Source organism: Diadema antillarum, unplaced genomic scaffold (assembly GCF_040938485.1).
Source record: "Diadema antillarum isolate AM-2024a unplaced genomic scaffold, OU_Dant_1.0 scf00000074, whole genome shotgun sequence".
NCBI classification, from domain to species: domain Eukaryota; kingdom Metazoa; phylum Echinodermata; class Echinoidea; order Diadematoida; family Diadematidae; genus Diadema; species Diadema antillarum.
The window spans coordinates 89,483-107,907 of NW_027270963.1; the positions used below are offsets into that span (position 1 = coordinate 89,483).

Below are 18,425 nucleotides of genomic sequence, written 5' to 3' on the forward strand. Positions count from 1 at the left end.
AACTCAGTTTCCCATGAGGTCAAATACTTTCTTGATGCCTCATACTTGGTCTTAGATTTCTTTGCTGGTGGTGTGGCCATACTGAATATGCCTAGTCTGAAAATAGTGCAGAGATAGACAAGGGCAAGGGGCTATTGTAGTAGTAGAAGTATAGCATAGTAATTGCACATATTGGTATTACTTTTCAAAACAAAGATATAAATTAAATATCACAATATTAGATATCACTGTTGACAAGGGTTGATAAATCGCAATTCACTTTTGCTTTACATCTCATTTTTTTTAAATCAGTACACAGAGTAGTTCTAAGGTTTTGTAATTTAATCAGTTGTAATTCTTCATGTTTATGATTAATTTTAATCTGTCCTTGTTCGTTATGTATTACAATTTCAAAAAAGCAACTTACCACCACTGCTGTTTAAGTGCCATCACTTTGAAACTCGAAAGTTATGTGGTCTAGATCCTACTAGAAACATATTCTCATGCAACTCGAGGGAATTGAGGTAGTAGCCTTCTTATCATTCATGTTGTCTCTCTTCTTTTTTTTTCCTGAAGAATTCAAGATTTATGACTGATCAACAGTATTTAGGAGATATTGGATAAAAACCGTTCCTACACTGACAGCATGAATGTCCTCATAGTGGATGAGTGTTGTCAATCAAACACTTCTGCCTAGTAGCAGGCAGCTACCTAGTACTAGTAGATATCTAGTCATCCTTTCCATTTGCATTTGCGTGAATGCACATTGCAGCACCACCGAACACGCACAACCAGCACACAGAATCACAGTCCTACACAGTATACAAGTAGTTGTCATTTGTCAAATATCGATTACAGATCTAACCATGATTTACTCGATGCTATTAGAGTCAGCTTATCATTTACTCGAGTATTTAAGATTTGCAACTCACCAGTATAAGACAGATCTTTCGAGATATCTGGGGAAAGTGGGTAAGGGTTTCAACTACAAGATAACCACAAACTGATATAATTATATCGAACACTCATTATCAGTAGTGAGCTCGCTGGTTTCCAACCAGTACTGCTTCCAACACTGTCCCAACCTCCCTGCTATGACGTAGCCAGCACAGCTGGTGGCCGCGGTTTGTAGCTTTATCAGCAGTAGACAGCTGAGTATGATCTGACAGCAGCGTGGCGACCATTGCATCGGCGCGTGTGCGTGCAGTACACACAGTCACACACATGCATTGCGTACAATGTGCGATGTGTGTTTTGTGTGTGTATAAGATCTGACAGTATACCAAGACAATAACGCACATGTTATGTATCTATGGGAAAGTGTTACGCCATGCTTTCTGGAAAATAGACTAGTTTTCATGGTGATTTTGTTTATTTCTTTCGAAATCACCCGAAAATCCCCAAAAGATAACCAAAAATCACCAAAAGATCACCAGAAATCACCAAATATGGATTTGGTTACCAGGATAAAATTTTGTCACCAAGGGTTTCAAAAAATCACCAAATTTCACTATTTTTGGTTACCAAGATCACCATCTGGCAACACTGCATGCATGCAGCGGATTGCAGCGCAGCAGCAGCCGGCCCGCCCGCGGGGGCGGCCTGAGGGCTCGCGCTCGCACTACGGTAGCGCCAGAGCTGATGATGCTGCTGACCTGTGTTGCAATCCGCATCGGCGCATGGTATGTATGCAGAAACATGCCGTCGGATTTGTCAATCTAATATTTTAATCTACACTGAGTTTCCTGATCAAGGATACGAAAATGGCCGATGCAATGAATCTCGAAGAAAGGTAAGCACTCGGCACTCAATGATGGATAACTTAAATTATGTTATTTCAGTGTAGTGCTGAAAGAAGAAGATCCTGCTTGCGTGTGTCGAGTGTGAACATCTCAAGAGCTAACGATAACAACAGTCCCGGTAATTGCAATTTACGTTGGGAGCCGGTAGATTGGTTGTGCCACTGCATTCTATCATTGACTCTTTGGACCTTAGCGTTTGCGCGTAGTGGCATTGCATTGCTGATAGGTCTACCAAGTCGTAGAATGTGGAGTGAACCTGTGCTACAGATTAATCGAAGATTTGTTTAAAGTTTTTGAAAAATTCCATTGCACTATCTATAGATCTATTATATAGGCCTACATTTGGCAAGCCACACATTACAGTCAAACGTTTGTGGCCATGTGGATATCTGATTAACTTTATTCCTGAAGTTCTGCTGGACCATGGCAAACTGTCAAAATTGTGCAATATATTTGTATTTTCAAACACGTATAAAGTCACTCCAGTGAAGGTGAACAATAACAATTTATAAGACGTGTTAATTCAGACGTGGATATAGATAGTGTAAATTATTGATAGACCTAGTTCTATCTAAGTCCGAATCAGAAATATTTTAAGTCCTCATCACAGACATGATGTCACTCAGTCAGTAGATATTAACTGATTTTGTGATACCTGTGCAGGACAATTCTTCAGAAATTGCTGTCTTGCCATTCTGAGCTTTAAGCTTGAATAATGACATTTCAAAGTAAGACAAATAAGCCTGTAGATTAGTTTCTACTTTCATAACATTGAGTACTGGTAACATTCTTTTTGTTTCCTATGCACTGTGAATGTCTTTTTCAAATTATCTTCTTTTCCGGGAATTTACAGAATCCTGGAACTGTGCAAACAGGATGCCAATGGAATTCCAGACTCTGCCCTACAGAAGCAACTGCCCAACATAGATACACAGCAGAGAGTGACGGCAGTAAATAGGCTACTGTCATCAGTGAGTAAAACACTGCTGTATTGCCTCTACCTTGTCTACTTTTTGATACCATAAATAGAATGCTGGTAACAATTGTGAAAGTCGGGCATTTTGAAAATTCATTTTTTCACTGAACCACATTGCCCATTTCCTAAGCTTTGCATTGATATAAAACACTTGTATTCTTCGGCACCATAAGTGGGCATGGAAAGCGAAATAAAATGCACTTTTTAAGTTGTTAGCCTGACAAAATTGCGAGAAAACGGGCTTTGAAGTTTCACCTCTTACTCAAAGACAATGTCCGAGCGGCGATGCGAGGTGAGAATCACCCATCCATACGATGGTGCCAATCGATGTTAAGCTCCGCCTCTAGCAACCACATCGCCTTCTGATTGGCTCACTGAGAGAGTCAAATTTCCCGGGCACCCTTCCTAGTAGCTCAGCGTATGGAGTCGAAAAACAGTGCGGTTCGCTCGGGTTTGTGTTACCAGTACGTCTTTCAAGATGGCGGATACGATAATTGCACGTATGGTGTACATTGTGTATAGTGCACGCATTACGCAATGGCATCCACACGCCATGACCATGTGCATGTAACAGGAGCGGGTGGCGAATCCACACATTTACAAATCGCGTTTACATTGTTGTTGATTTGACTTTATCATTTGCGACCCTTTTGAAGGCAGAAAAATGCCAGTGCTGACAAGGGTCACGATTCCTGTTTGTTTTTCTTTTACAAGCTGTGCATGATAAAAGTTGCCTTGTTCGGTGGTGTTGATTATATCAAAACAAACAAACACGTACGACTCGTTAGTTTGGTGCGATCTTGATGTGTAGTATTTGAATATAACTGGTTACATGTGACCTCTCCTTTCCTCTCATCATCCTTCCCTTGAGTCAGTCTGCTGTCATGATTCTTACTACATGTACAAGTAGACTTTTTTTTTCTTTTCACACGATTATGTCGTGCTACATGATTTTTGTTTCTCTTCCGTTGTCGATCGACAATGCGGTAGGATAGTTTGGATAGAAAGCCAAACGAAGAGCACGCACTACAGAGCGAGCGTATAAACCACTTTAGCAAGAACAATGGAGCATGTAATCATGCACGCGTGGACTAAGCATTCCCAAAACGCTGCAACTGGTGTCTCCGAAGGCCGAATTATGTAAATGTGTGCGACGCACCAGCCAATCGCATGCGAGACCCTGCGCCATAGCAACGCTGGGGATATTGGCGCGGCGTTCGAAAGAAGCTCGAAACTGACGAGTGCGATCCAACATAGGGTGCTTAAAATTCAATTCTCGATAAGAAAAACGTAGTTTTATGCTATGAATTTAGTGTACATGTAGAAAACATATCAAAGATTCGATTTCTGCAAAAAACCCAAATCGACAAAAATAATGGTAAAGATCTTTGTACCCCGCTTAGGAGGGAATTTGCTCTTGCGACTTTTGCCTGAAACCGTTGTCGCGGGTCACAATTGTTGATATTCAGCAGGCCTACTCATTAATAGAAAAAAAATCATCTCTCACCCTGTATTGTCACTTCAGATAATGCAGTCTTTGGGATGTTGTATATTTTTAAATAAGCAGTAACTCATTTCAAAGCAAATGACAGCATCATAAACATGAACAAAGTAAACAAAAAATTAGTGTGGATGACAACTATAAAAAAACAAAAACAAAAACAGAAACAAAAACATGCTTATCAGGAATTGTATAGCCTGAACTTCAACCGTCCAAATTATGGTGAAGTTTGATAGTCTTATTGTTTGTTTCTTTGTTAATAAATGTATGCATTACATATATATATATATTTTTTTTTTTTTCATTTCATTTCATTCTTTCTTTTTGCCTAGATCAACCCACCTTCACACAATTGATGCATTACAAACCATTTAACTCACATTTCTGACATTACATATTATGCTTCAATGAACATCTTGCTGTTGTCAATATGGTTGTGTTTTTATCACAGGGCAAAATAGATCTGGTGAAAACAAGTTCTGAACTTCTGTATAGACTGAAGGACCCAGCCTCTGTAAGGTAAGAGTTGAAGCGTGTCCCAACAATAGTGCAGTAGAAAATCACAAGGAGTATGTCACTGACAAACTTAAGTATACACAGGGTGCAAAACCCATTGTGACCAGAAGCAACCACATCAGGTAGTTAAAAATTCACAAAGAGGACATTTTGTTCACCTGATTTGAATTATGATAATTGTAAACAAAAACGAACAAACCAAAACCCAGGTACATTTTCATATCTTTTTCTGATGTGAACTACCCATGTGGGATTGTAATAAATACTTGTTACTGGTGTAATGAGCTCTTATTTGTTATGTTTCTATACTTAGAATTGCCATTGCTCTCAATAGGATTATCAATTTTCTGTTTCCTGTGGAATGGCACATTACATCATCACCTCACCTCAGCTTCCTCTGCTTTGTCCCTCCCCGTTGTGTGGCCATAGTAAAATCAAGGGAGCTGACAACCAGGAGAGGCTTGTGTACCAGATCATAGAGCAATCCGGCAACAAGGGAATATGGACACGAGACATCCGACTGAAGAGCAGCCTTCAGCTCACTCAGCTGAACAAGATCCTCCGCAATCTGGAGAGCAGGAAACTGATCAAAGCGGTCAAGCCTGTTGGTGTGAGTCTGCCAAATTTGTCTCCTTTGTGCTACTGTTTGCTACAGGACCGATTGCTTTGTTTTCTTTGAGCTTGCTTTTTGTTAGCTTACAGTATACAGAAATTAGCATTGATGCATCGGTGCAAATATGGGATTCACCTTGTATCGTGGTTGGAGATTTCTATTTTTTTTTTGTACGTATTTTGTTTGCATTTCTATTTGGTTTTGTTGACCCCTTTTGTGTGCTGTGAAATTATGTTGCTCTTTTGTGTGCACTGTGTTTGAAATCTAATGCTGGCAGAGCATGGGTTTAAATTGCCAAATGCACCATTTGATCATTCAATGACACATCTAAAAGTATTATTTTAAAAGTGGTAACTGTAACCATGTTGTAATAGCAACAACAAAAGAAAAAAAAAGAAAAAAAAAAGAGAAAAATATGCGGAACACTGAGCTCTACTACATGAGGTGAATACTAGGTAGCTAATTACCCAGCAAGGAGTAGCAAGAACCCTAGTTATCTCACGAAGTGAATGGGGAGGGAAAGATTATCATTTATCTTAGCTTGTTGTTTCACCTTTACTTCATTTTCAACTATGTCAAGAAGTGAGGACTTGGAGGGAATAGACAAATCACTAGAATCCATATTTAATCTTCCCTCAATCTCCTGGGTGTAGAATTGATGTGCAGAAGACTGCGTATTGACTGTGATCCTTTTGTATTTTCTCTTTTTATCATTATTATTATTATTATTTTGTAGTGCTTTTATGAAGATGACTACTGAAATGTAATTCTTGAACTGGTTGTATTTCATTTGGGAACAGGCTACAAGAAAGAAGGCCTACATGCTGTTTAATCTAGAACCTGATCCCTCAGTCACTGGAGGCACATGGTACAGCGATCAGGAGTTTGAGTCAGAGTTTGTCGAAGTCCTGAATCAGCAGTGCTTCAAATTTCTCCTTCAAAAGGTAAGGTTACTAAAAACACATTGCTCATGCCTACCATTTGGATGTTGTCTGATTGAGCAATAGTTTTGGTTTCCAAGGGGAACTGAATTATGGCATCAAAGTCAGTCACTGATGGTAATTAGATAAGATGACGTTGTAGTCCTGAAATTATGCCATGCCACTCCCTACTAAAACCTGGTGGACCCCATATAAAGCTTTTAAAACTTGAGAATCTTGTTGAGAACAGGCTAACTGGTCTGTGCCTGTCATTATAAACATTCCATGTTTGCCACATAGAAATGTTTTCTACAATGTCCTGCAAACTGGTAGAAGAATTCGATGGTAGGTGGAAAACTAATGTGGACATTGACTGTAACTTCATGGGGAGGAGCGATTCACAAGATTTGAGGAGTGTCTTTAAATTGCATGCTTTAAAGGAAAGTGTATCTTGACTAATATTCATAATGTGAATATATGTATATGATATAAGACGCCCCCCTTCTTTTAGAAAGCTTACCATCTATCTCAGGTGAAGGTAATACTCTATTTTGTCACGAAACACATGAGACACATGAGAGAGAATTTGACAGAGCTGGTTTGCTCTGGAACATCATGGTGTTCCATCACTGGCATCACATGTCGTCAGCGCAGGGATGCCAGTATTCAGGCAAAAGCCTGAACTGAGGCCCTTGAAATGTCAAAGTGAAGGCCCTTTCACGCACAAAGTGGCTTCATGTAGATATGTGTCGGGCCACCTCTTTCATCCTTTGTCATCCCTTTTTGGTATCCCTTTACTTCTTGAACAAGTAAACAAAGTTCAGGCCATGTATGGCATTCTGCTTTCATTCCAAGACCAAAGTTCACTTTGTAAACATTGATATTATTGCAACATCATCTCTCCAATATTAGGTGGAGAATGCTGCCGGATCACATGCAGACCCGTTGCTAAGGAGAAACCAGTCTTATGCATCGTCGGAAGAAGTGTGGAAATTCATCACAGAGCTGAGGATAAGTAAGGTAAAGCAATGGTAATAAATATGATGACACATATCACGATGAGGATAAAAATGACAATGACAATGATGATACAGTCAAACCTGCCTTAGCAGCCACTTATCTAAAGTGACCGCCTGTCATATATGCCACTAAAAATATTCCCCACCGGAGAAAAACCATGTTAGGAACCCTGTCTGTAGTAGCCAGCTGTCTATAATCACTTGGCCCCTATTTCTGTTTCCCCTCATCCATACCTTGCAAATACATCATTCCTTGTTTGTTTGTTTTTGTTTTGTTTTTCCATAATCAAGGTCACTTAATTAAGTGTCTTCATATTTGCATGCGGTGCATTTGAAAACAAAGGGAAAATGCATGCTTATGCCCTGTCTCTTTGCTTGGAATGTAATTTATATTTTGTGATCTTATACTGATGTCTCACTAGTTGCATTGTTCAGTGTGTGACCAGTCTTCTCATTATAAATGATTTCTACCCCATCGCTCAGGTTGACCTCTCTGTTGAAGATATCACCACCATCCTGAACACTCTGATCTACGATGGTAAAGTTGAGATGACCGTCAGCGTCGGAGCGGGGTCGTCCTCCTCCACTTCAAGTGACCAGGTCAAAGTCTATCGTGCCATCCAACCGCTGACCCAGCCCACTGGACTGATGAAGTCACCTTGTGGAGTTTGTCCTGTAAGTTCTATGGCACTGATATTTAGGAAATTTTGTGTACATTTCAATTGGAAAATCAAGATGATCACGCAAGTCTCCAGGTGGACGATTCTGATTGGCTTATAGCAGTACCTCTCTTGTGCATGTACTGCATTTGATGAAAAGTGATATGTGTATTACTTCGTTAAAGTAAGAATGTTTTGCAGCATGAAATTTTCACCAATTGGAGCCAATGGCCTTTTTTGAGGCATGAAATTTTAGCAAATTGCTACTGGCGTTCAATGCATGCGTGTAGTTTAGACAAGAACTTTCACTTGCATTTAAATTTTGGGAATCTTGCCTCTCGCGATATTCAAGAAATTAAAGGGCACGCAAAAATGTCTGGTTTTACAGTTTGTGCGATATTCTTTGTATTGTGAATACCCTATAACAATGACCAAAGAAGAGTGGTGACCATTTTTTTTAGTCATAGTTGTATGTGAATAACTTATACCCCTTTCTTGGCAGGACAGGCATAAAAATTCAGGATGAAGCCATCATAACTGAGAATGTTAACTTGTTGAAAACGAGCTGATTTTAGCTGTAATGCCCATTTCCCACAGACACCTGCCCAAGTGTGTACTCGGGACTAGTCGTCAACAGGGTCAGAAGGATATGATTTTTCTTGAGCTGAATATGGTGTAGATGTTTCCCATCACATCACCATGTCTCATAGGGCTTAATTGTTATAATGGGAAAATCAGAAAAATAACAGACCGATGATAGAACCTGATATCTTCAGTATAGTGTGTGTTGTAGTTTGTGCTTGGTTTATTGAAGCAAACACTGTAAGACTGATGCCAAGAAAGTTTATAATCAACACTTTTAGCAAATGCAAAAGAAGAGGTGATGACTGCCTTTTTCTGCAGTAATTCTGAAAATGATTTGTTCATTTTAGTGCTACTCAAATTTTTCCCTGTATGTCCAACAAGCCTTCATTTTACCCAGTTTTCTGCTAACTGCTACCTCTTAGTGTCTCTCTTCAGTAGCCATCTGTTTATTACTCTGTAAGAGTATTTGAATGAAGTTAATTTGTGTGTCATTCCCTTATTCTTGTTTTTATCCAGGGTGCTCAAGACAAATTGATGATTGTATCTTGTCATAGTGCTATGCTTTGATTATGGCAGTATGATTTTAGTAGACACCACCTTTACTGAATCATTCAGGGATGAATAACAGGCGGTTTAAAAAAGAAAACTTTTATTTCCCACCATTAATCCTGCTGCATGTCAGGTCTTCAACCAGTGCTACGAGGGAGGGGCAATATCACCAGCCACGTGTATCTATATGAAGGAATGGATGGATTACTGACAGCGGCTCTCAGACATCGCCTTCATGGGATGTTCCCAGGGAATGGACACACACGCTCACAAACGAACAAACAAACAAACAGTGCTGACACCCTGGGACATGATTCCATGACATGTTGACTCACAGATGCTTTACCAACCAAGTATACAGCGATGCACAATGATGGATTCAGTCATGAATTAATAGGTTACGAGGCAGAGATTACAGCCTACTGTACACTTTTGGCTGGATGAAATTGAATACACCTAGTAGGCCTGGACGTACAAAGAAAAGGCAGAGGTTTTGTATTCAGACTTCTCCCCGAGTGGTAAGCAGTGGTACCAGAAACTTGAATACGGGGATTTAACTACATGTGAGTATGAGTGCCACAGATATGACTTTCCCTAGTGAAAAGTCTTCAGACATTTTACCCCTGGTACCTGAAGACTGGGCAGCATGGGGATACCATGAGGTGGCAAGGCTGGCCCTGTTCGGATGTATTCAAGAACCCCCAAAACGGATTGTGTACAGCTTTATCATCTCTGAAACTTTTTGTCAGTGATTTACACCGACAACTGTTAAAAGCTACTGAAATCCTTGCGTCTGATTGGCTGATAGCAAATTTGTCGGTGAAAACCTCCGACGAACTCGTTGATGAAACGCCCCCCTGATCTCTCTGTAAGTACACACAAGGTTGAAGGATCTTGACTTGGAGTCGACTGTTGCCTATGAGTGTACGCTTTGTTGCACATTTTCAATGACTGGTGCTATTCGTGGTATTTTGCTGCCCTCTGATGGGCAGTGTGGCCGCCCGTAAATACCCATGCTACTGCATTTTCAAAGTTTGTATCCATTGTAATGGAAGAAAAGAAGATTTGCTTGATGATGGACATACTTATAACAGATTATTTTATTTCTGTGTTTGATTGCTTTCAGTCAGGTTTCCTGCATCCAAGATGCCACATGTATGTGTTTTCAATGTGTGCATATACAGTGTAGTAATATACATGTGCATAATTGTTGAAGAAATTCCGAAAAGTTCTATAGATTTGGAAATGATCCTGATGGCCTTTACTCACTGGCAAGAATTCAGCATAGCTCCATCAGTTGACTGCGATTGGGCTCTCCCATGAGGTCCACCAATTTCCCAGGGTTAAGCTTAGCCCTGTTCCAATTCTCACTGGCTATTTTGGGGAAAGTGGGTTAATCCTAACGACACACTGGGACTATCTGAGCAGATTGATGAAAAAACAACAACAAGAACACAATAAAAACTAAAAACAAGAATGAGAAAAGAGCTCAAAGGTGTTCTGTCGGGCAGGGAGTTCAAGAAATGGGCAACATGCCAGTACAGACATATGAGCTGTTTGAAATAACAGCAGACAATCTGGAGGCAATTAAGGCACATTTATCATTTGGTGAGCTTTGGTAGGTCTGATTTAGTGTGAAATTACCATTCTTCATGTGAGTATGTGTACAGAAGACAATTTCATTTGTTGTAAATCATTCACCAGAAAATGGATCAGCCTTTAACTACGTGGATGGATTGATACAATTTGAGAGGAAGAGAATAAAATGAATATTTCATGTCGTACTTGCATAGACAAACAAGGGTATATCTTGCTATATAGTTCAGACCCGATACACGACTTGAGAGGTACTTAAACTTGGAAAACGTATCTTGCGGATGTTCAGAATTCCGTATTTTCAGGGGAAGAATAATATTCCTGTACCCTTATTATTCCATGTACACTATGCCACTTATGTAGACAGAAGCAAAATTTGTGAACAGTTTAATACACCACAGTGAGAGAATATTTGTGTGTACTTCTTTAACCATTTGCAGTTGTTTCATGATGTCAGGATAATCTTAGAGAACTGCTCAGAACTGATGTTGGCAGTGTGGTGATTCAGAAAATCATGAAGTTATGATACATAGAGAAATTGCTACGCTTTTATGGTCATAAAATATGATTATGGTCTTCTTTTGTGCATTACTTATCATTATTTACTGCAGAGTAAAACTGAAGTTATCAATTACCCATTACTCTGTGATGGAAAAAGTGAAGAGAAATTACAGCTTATAGCAGAACAAATATTAATTTGATTGGATATTTGATTATTGTGTTAATTTGATGATGATGATGATGATTATGATGATGATGATGATGATGATGAACGGCATTTATCATTGCACAATTTACCTGTAGAAACTTTCAAAGGCACCCCAATTTCTTTCATGTTATTTTCTTGCCATTCTAACACTGAACTCTAAACAATTCTTTCCTGCATTCTAACGCATTTTTTAGTTAATTTGATCGAGAGACATAGTAAAATAATTCCTCAGATGCACATTGCATGATACACACTGCGTGATACACACTGCGTGATACACACTGCGTGATACACACTGCGTGATACACACTGCGTGCTTGTGCAAATAATATGTGTGTCGCTGTCATTTTCCTCTCGCCAAAATTGGTTTCTGGTCAGTCCATTCCAACATGCCTGCAAAATCTCCACCCTGCGACATAAACAAAACAAACCAAAACAAAAGCAAAAACCAAAACCAAAACCGAAAACAAAAACAAAAACAACAAAAACAACAAAAACACAAACACAAACTCAGATACAAACACAAACACAAACAAAAACACAAACAAAACACAACTAAACCAAACTAAACAGAAACACCCAGAACAATTACTAACTGCCGCGTAAACCCAAGGCTATAGTCATGCCTGGACAATTACGACGGAGGACAGTGGATGCCCTGGACAGGTACCAGACAAGAAAATTCCCAGGAGAGTTATCCCTTTTCTTACCGTTTAAAGGATGACTATAAGATACCCATAGTTATTATTACAATTAATGACAAAACAAGGATTGTCATACTCTGTTAAATACAATCCAGAATAGTCGTCCTATGGACAATGGCCACCAGCTAATCACTACTCTCATTTAAGCTATTAAAGGTCAATCTCTTTTGTGTTCATGAAAGTGGGGATATATGATATAGTGGGGAGGCTCCTTTCTCGTAAGAGTCTATGGTTTACAATCTTGAAGGGGCAGATACATTTGTTTGTTTGTTTGCTATTTTGGGGGAAGGGGTGGCAGATGATCAAAACATCAATGCTATCTATGGGAGATGTGAACTGATTACCAGAACATGCGGTAAGCATGACTTAATTAGGAAACGACATTGATTTAGTGGAAAGTTTAGAGACTTTTTATCTTTAAGAGTGACAGTCCACTGTATAAGCATTGCCAAAAAGTTCAGTGTGGATTGCACCCAGTGGCCATCGTGGTTATGGAGTGATTCGACCAACTCATTACATAAGCTAAGTTTCTTCCTGTACCTGGGCTGGTCTTTAGTACGTAGATTATGGAGATGTTCCATTTTGTTGTCCCCGCCGAACGAGTTCGAGCAGGGGACTATGAAACGGGCTCCGTACGTGTGTGTGTCCGTGTGTCCGTCCGTCCGTCCGTCCGTCCGTCCGTGTGTCCGTGTGTGCGTCCGTGTGTGATCAAAATCTTCAATTTGCTACTTCTCTGTCATTTATGAGCCAATTTTGATTCTGTTTGCTTTATATGATAGCACTACATGGGAGCTTTGAAACTTCTACACAGAATTTCAGTCGTGACCTTTGACCTTGACCTTTGACCTATATTGTACATTTTGCTACAAAATGCTACTCCTTCGCCATTTCTAACCCGATTTCGATTCCGTTTGCTTTATGTGATGGCACTAGGTGAGGGCTTCAAAACTTCTACACAGAATTTTGACCTTTGACTTCTTTGACCTTTGACCTTGATTTTTGACCTGTATTGTACATTTTGCTACAAAATGCTACTCCTTCGCCATTTCTAACCCGATTTCGATTCCGTTTGCTTTATGTGATGGCACTAGGTGAGGGCTTCAACACTTCTACGCAGAATTTTGACCTTTGACTTCTTTGACCTTTGACCTTGATTTTTTGACCTGTATTGTACATTTTGCTACAAAATGCTACTCCTTCGCCATTTCTAACCCGATTTCGATTCCGTTTGCTTTATGTGATGGCACTAGGTGAGGGCTTCAAAACTTCTACACAGAATTTTGACCTTTGACTTCTTTGACCTTTGACCTTGATTTTTTACCTATATTGTACATTGGCTACAAAATGCTACTCCTTCGCCATTTCTAACCGGATTTCGATTCCGTTTGCTTTATGTGATGGCACTAGGTGAGGGCTTCAAAACTTCTACACAGAATGTTGACCTTTGACTTCTTTGACCTTTGACCTTGATCTTTTGACCTATATAGTACATTTTTATACTAAATGCTACTTCCGGCGGGGACATATTTTACGCACCGCGTAATTTCTACTTTTCCTTGTTTGTGTTTGGCACATGTTTTCTTGTGTGTGTGTGTGTGTGTGTGTGTGTGTGTGTGTGTGTGTTTGTATGTGTGTGTGTATTCATGTGGGTTTTGCATCTTTGTCAGTAAGGTCAAGGTAAAAAGTAGAAGAAACCGTGTACATATGCTGTGGCATTAGGGTTGTTGTTTTTTTTTTGTTTTTGTTTTTTCAAGTCTACACGCGCGGCACTTCAAAATCCGTAATGGTTCTTCTGTAGTATCCGAATATATTGTTACTTCTTCCATTCTGTTTGTTTTATTTTCCGTGGGCATTAAAGGTGAATAAACCCAAATACACATGTGCATTGAGTGGATACAGCAATACGTACATTAGCAGAACATAGCAGTGAAAGTTTGACGAAAATCGGACAACCTGTTTCAAAGTTATAAATTTTTAAAGATTCGGTGCAGCCATTGCTGGATGAGAAGACTGCTACAGTTTGTAACGTCATAAAACGAAAACGTCGAAAACGACATAAGGACAATGTAAAGAGAATTGCACAAAAAATTTCATCTTTTTTAAAATCAAAAGTACACATTCCTTTGACTCGTTACTGACATAATACAGTAAGGGCAATGTAATTCTCCTTGCTTTCTGAGAGAGGAAAGTCAAATGCTCTTTCATTGTGCTAGAAAAGTGAATATGTATTGAATTTTCTTTGTATTTTCTTTTGTTGTTCATACGTGACGTCACAAAACGTTGTTTTCTCACCCTGTGATGGCGGCACCAAAATTAAAAAGATTTATAACTTTTGAACGGATCTTTCGATTTTTCTCAAACTGTCTCTGATGTGCCCTACCAATATTGCTGAATTCACTCAATGTACAATATTATTTGGGTTTCACGCTCCTTTAAAGTCAGCCGAAACATGAGCTGTCATTTCACTCGAAGCACATGCAACGTTTTTACACCGTAACGAGTTGGCCCTACAACACTCACCACGCACGAACTTGTCCCGCAAATGTAATTTCGTACACTCGTGTGCCTCTATTAATCTTCCCCGATATCACAACATAATTAATAGAATGGCTACAGTGGAATGGGAATTGACTTTTAAAAAAAAGAATTGCTATGAAGTGCGTCGAGGTTTCTGAAGGATAAGTGAGCATGTTTTCTGAATGTTCTTCCTCATGTTGTTATAAAGATAGAAAGAGTAAATGGGGAGTCGCGTTGCACTAGACTCAAAAGACACTCGAATGGAGATGCGACGCTAGGTTTTCAATTTTAAAGATACAGAGACTGCACGCAAGCACAATCCGAGAGAATCCACAATCACTGTCTTTCCTATATAGATAGGCCTAATCATACTTGCGCTCTTATGCGTGCCCTTGAATAGTTCTTTCGTATATGAATCTCCATTTTACAGAGCAGCAATTTGTATAGTATATTAATGCAACTGCTGAATTTGATTTCCTCATACATATACAACGTGTATAACTTAACAGTATACTGCAGACATTATTTCTATGTTTCAAATGAAAATTTCATTTTTATGAAATGTGCACAGTCCCTCGACTTGTTAGTAACATGTATACAGAGAGCAATATTATTCCCCCTGCTTTCTGAAAGAGCTAAGTCAAGTGCTCTATCTATATGAATGCCATTGAGATGAGTGAAATATGTGACATTTTCTTTATACATTGTATTTTCTAGATATCGTTTTCAAAACATGACGTCACAAAGTGTTGAATAATTCTCTCATCCTCTGATGGCTGCACCAAAATTTCAAAAATACATAACATTTTGACGGATTGTCGGATATTTCTCAAACCTTGCTGATGTGTTAATGCTGCCGCATTTCTTCAATTTACATATTTGGGTTTCATTCTTATTTTAATGGAGAAGTTCTACAGACGAACGCGAATTGGGTCTATCTTTCTTATCCTTTACAGAATTGTCATTATTTTACCAATGATTATTCAAGTTGAAGGTTTTGTGTTGATGCTGATATCTTGAGATTTTTGTTTAAATCAACAATGATTAACAGCTACGCAGGAGTGTTTTGTATACATTTCGCTACCTATTTCAAGTACTGAAAATATTGTCCATTTATAGCAGAAGCTGAAGTTAAATATTGCATATTATGTTAAAATGTCTTATCTTGAATATTTTCAAATGGTCTCCACATGCAGGATAACTTGCATATATAGTATGTCGTTTCATGCATTTATTGCGCAGCATATGTAGACTAAATTGCAAAATGCAATTCTGTGAATAGAGTTGGATTCAAGGAAAAATCTGATTATGAAGCAGTAGGAAATCGTTTATAATGAAAGTGTGGCAAATAGTGTTACTGATATAGATGTGATACGGTTGTCGTGTGGTGGGAGAAATGTTTTGTTTTTGTTTTTTATTAAATTCATAGCAGGTTCCATCATATTTTTTTTTCTGTTTCAGGAAGTACTTTTATAGATCTATCTGAATGTAATATAGGGACGAGCTGGGCTCGAAATCATTCGTCAAGTCTGATAACGCACACCTTACTGCAATGTGCAATCAGCCTTCCGTATTATAGCCGCTCACCTACTGGCACCCGTCCCTACCCCTTATGGACCATGGACTCACTACTGTGCGTCGCACCCGCAGAGCGTTTGGGATTGCAACCCATCCCCGTCCTCTGATCCGCAGACCTAGATAGGACTGTTATAATGGACCTCGGCGCGACGCTAAATTCAACCTTTTTTTCCCCTCTCTCTCTCTCTCAAGGAAAGAACGGTTTGAGGTGCTATTCCTGCATTTAACCACGTTGTAACCATTTGGCCTTTTCATTTTTTTTTCAGCTACACTTTGAGCATATACAATGTATATATATATATATATATATATATATATATATATATATATATACACTGTATATATTCATATATGATATTTCTGGCTTTGCGGGGAAGTCTTTGCAAAGTGTTAGTAAACGACATATAGGTTCAGAATTGTTTCATCCTATAGTTCCATTGTCTGTTATTACAAAATTCATTGGCAGCAGGAATAAAACGAGTAACAAGCCATTCTAACATTTCTAATAACATTCTCGCAAAGTCTCTCAATCATTTTTAAAGAGTTGCGATCTCTAATAAAATATTCGCAAATCATATATTATTTTGTGTGAAGTCGCCTTATTTCTCGGTAGTGTGCCATGATACATCCTGCAACAGCATCTCACGTGTCGATCCTTATAGCCGGGTAGCATACGCCTAATTTTAGTACCAAGAGCTGACACCGTTTTACCATTGCCACTCACCACATGGGGAGAAAAGGGGGTTACCCCACCCTCATTAAAAGCTTTTAACAATGGCCTTTAAGTGTCAGGTCATGTATCATGCATGGCGCCCTGGCTGTGATAAAAGCAAGTATAGAGTAAATTATGAAAGTGTGTAACGAGGTACCATGGCAACTATCTGGAGGTTTTTACCTGATACAGACAGTGTATTTTCATCGTCCTGTAATTCTGCAAGAAAGCTGAACGTAGTCGTCGTGTGTGTGTGTGTGTGTGTGTGTCTGTGTGTGTGTGTGTGTGTGTGTGTGTGTGTGTGTGTGTGTGTGTCTGTCTGTCTGTCTGTCTGTCTGTGTCTGTGTGTGTGTGTGTCTTTGTGTGCATCGTCAATAGAGGAGATAAGACACGATCTACAAAAGAGAGAATTTTGTTATGGGTATTCTCCATTTTGGCGTGGTAATGTCAGCGTTGGCTCTCAGAACCTGGGCCCAGTTTTATGAAGATTTATAATTGATTATCATAGATGATTTCTATCATAAGTCTACGGCAGCCTGTGTGGTAAGGAAATTTATAATCGATTGTATCTTTTGAATAAACGGGGTCCTGATGGTCATGTCGGTTCAACTCACCAAGACTCACTGCTTTCTACTGAAGGTTTCTAGCATTCAATTTGCATTCGAGTAGGCCCTAGATCTGTTATATAGCATTAATCCCGCACATCAGAAGCATGCACAATTATAATTTTGTGTCTCATTCATTTTTGGGGGTTGTTGTTGTTGTTTTTTTCTCGACAGGCAAAAAAATGAAATCATTTTCAGTCCTTTTACCAACTTTAACCGCTCATTCTGATAATGTAATCGGGTAATTAATTTCCCATTTACCTTTCAAAGGAGAACTATTGGAAGACAACCCGCACTACGCAAGCACGCTCCAGTGGCATCAGCCGCGAATGTTGACGATTTTTGGCCACGTACATTAGCACTCTCTTTTTCACTTTAATGAATATCCCATAAATTAATTCGATTGAAGTGATATGTAACGCCATATAGAAATTGCGTTTTTGGAAAGCGCACCCTCCCTTGCAGGGCCTGCGCATTGGAGTTACACTGTTATCAACCACGGTCAAAAACTAATGGAATTGCGAACAAAGATGATAATGATGATCAACATGACATGGTGGGCGGTCTCTATAAAACTATACACCACGCGATTAATGTTCTATATACTGCAGGTATTCGTTTGGAAGATCACGCCGTCTTCAAGTAACTCTCCAATCATCGGAGTGTTGAAGGGACTGCAGGTGAAATGGAGGGATAATTGCGGGCTGGACAGCGAACCTAAATCTAATAGAGATTGCCCGTATTGATTTCTTACAGGGTGATTTCCATTACCAGTCGCAGCTTTGTTACTGAAATACATCTGAGTAACGTTGATGGATCTATTACGCTGATGGGGCGTACGCCGCGGCGCCTCGACCTTCAGACAGCTTTAACTGTCCTATGGCT

The 18,425-nt window shown here is 39.3% G+C and overlaps 2 protein-coding genes across 2 annotated transcripts in view; both read left to right on the forward strand.

The window, feature by feature from the left end:
• Positions 1 to 1,685: 1,685 nt before the first annotated feature.
• On the forward strand, positions 1,686 to 9,427 carry LOC139717265 (DNA-directed RNA polymerase III subunit RPC6-like). Its single transcript, XM_071628758.1, has 8 exons — positions 1,686 to 1,771; positions 2,635 to 2,752; positions 4,710 to 4,777; positions 5,204 to 5,384; positions 6,188 to 6,331; positions 7,220 to 7,327; positions 7,810 to 8,001; positions 9,253 to 9,427. The coding sequence occupies exons 1-8, from the start codon at positions 1,743 to 1,745 to the stop codon at positions 9,328 to 9,330; spliced, it is 918 nt and encodes a 305-aa protein (XP_071484859.1). The 5' UTR covers positions 1,686 to 1,742; the 3' UTR covers positions 9,331 to 9,427.
• Positions 9,428 to 9,703: 276 nt separating this feature from the next.
• Positions 9,704 to 18,425, forward strand: part of LOC139717332 (synaptotagmin 1-like) — an 84,565-nt gene continuing 75,843 nt past the window's right edge. Inside the window, exon 1 of the mRNA XM_071628837.1 lies at positions 9,704 to 9,806. Within this exon, the coding sequence (XP_071484938.1) occupies positions 9,704 to 9,806 (103 nt within the window). The remainder of the gene's footprint in view (positions 9,807 to 18,425) is intronic.

Excerpts from the sequence above, each read along its gene's own strand:
- LOC139717265 (XM_071628758.1), top strand. The coding sequence starts at position 1,743 with ATGGCCGATGCAATGAATCTCGAAGAAAG. Across the intron at positions 1,772-2,634 it reads GCAATGAATCTCGAAGAAAG|AATCCTGGAACTGTGCAAAC; the intron begins GTAAGCACTCGG and ends GGGAATTTACAG. Across the intron at positions 4,778-5,203 it reads AAGGACCCAGCCTCTGTAAG|TAAAATCAAGGGAGCTGACA; the intron begins GTAAGAGTTGAA and ends GTGTGGCCATAG.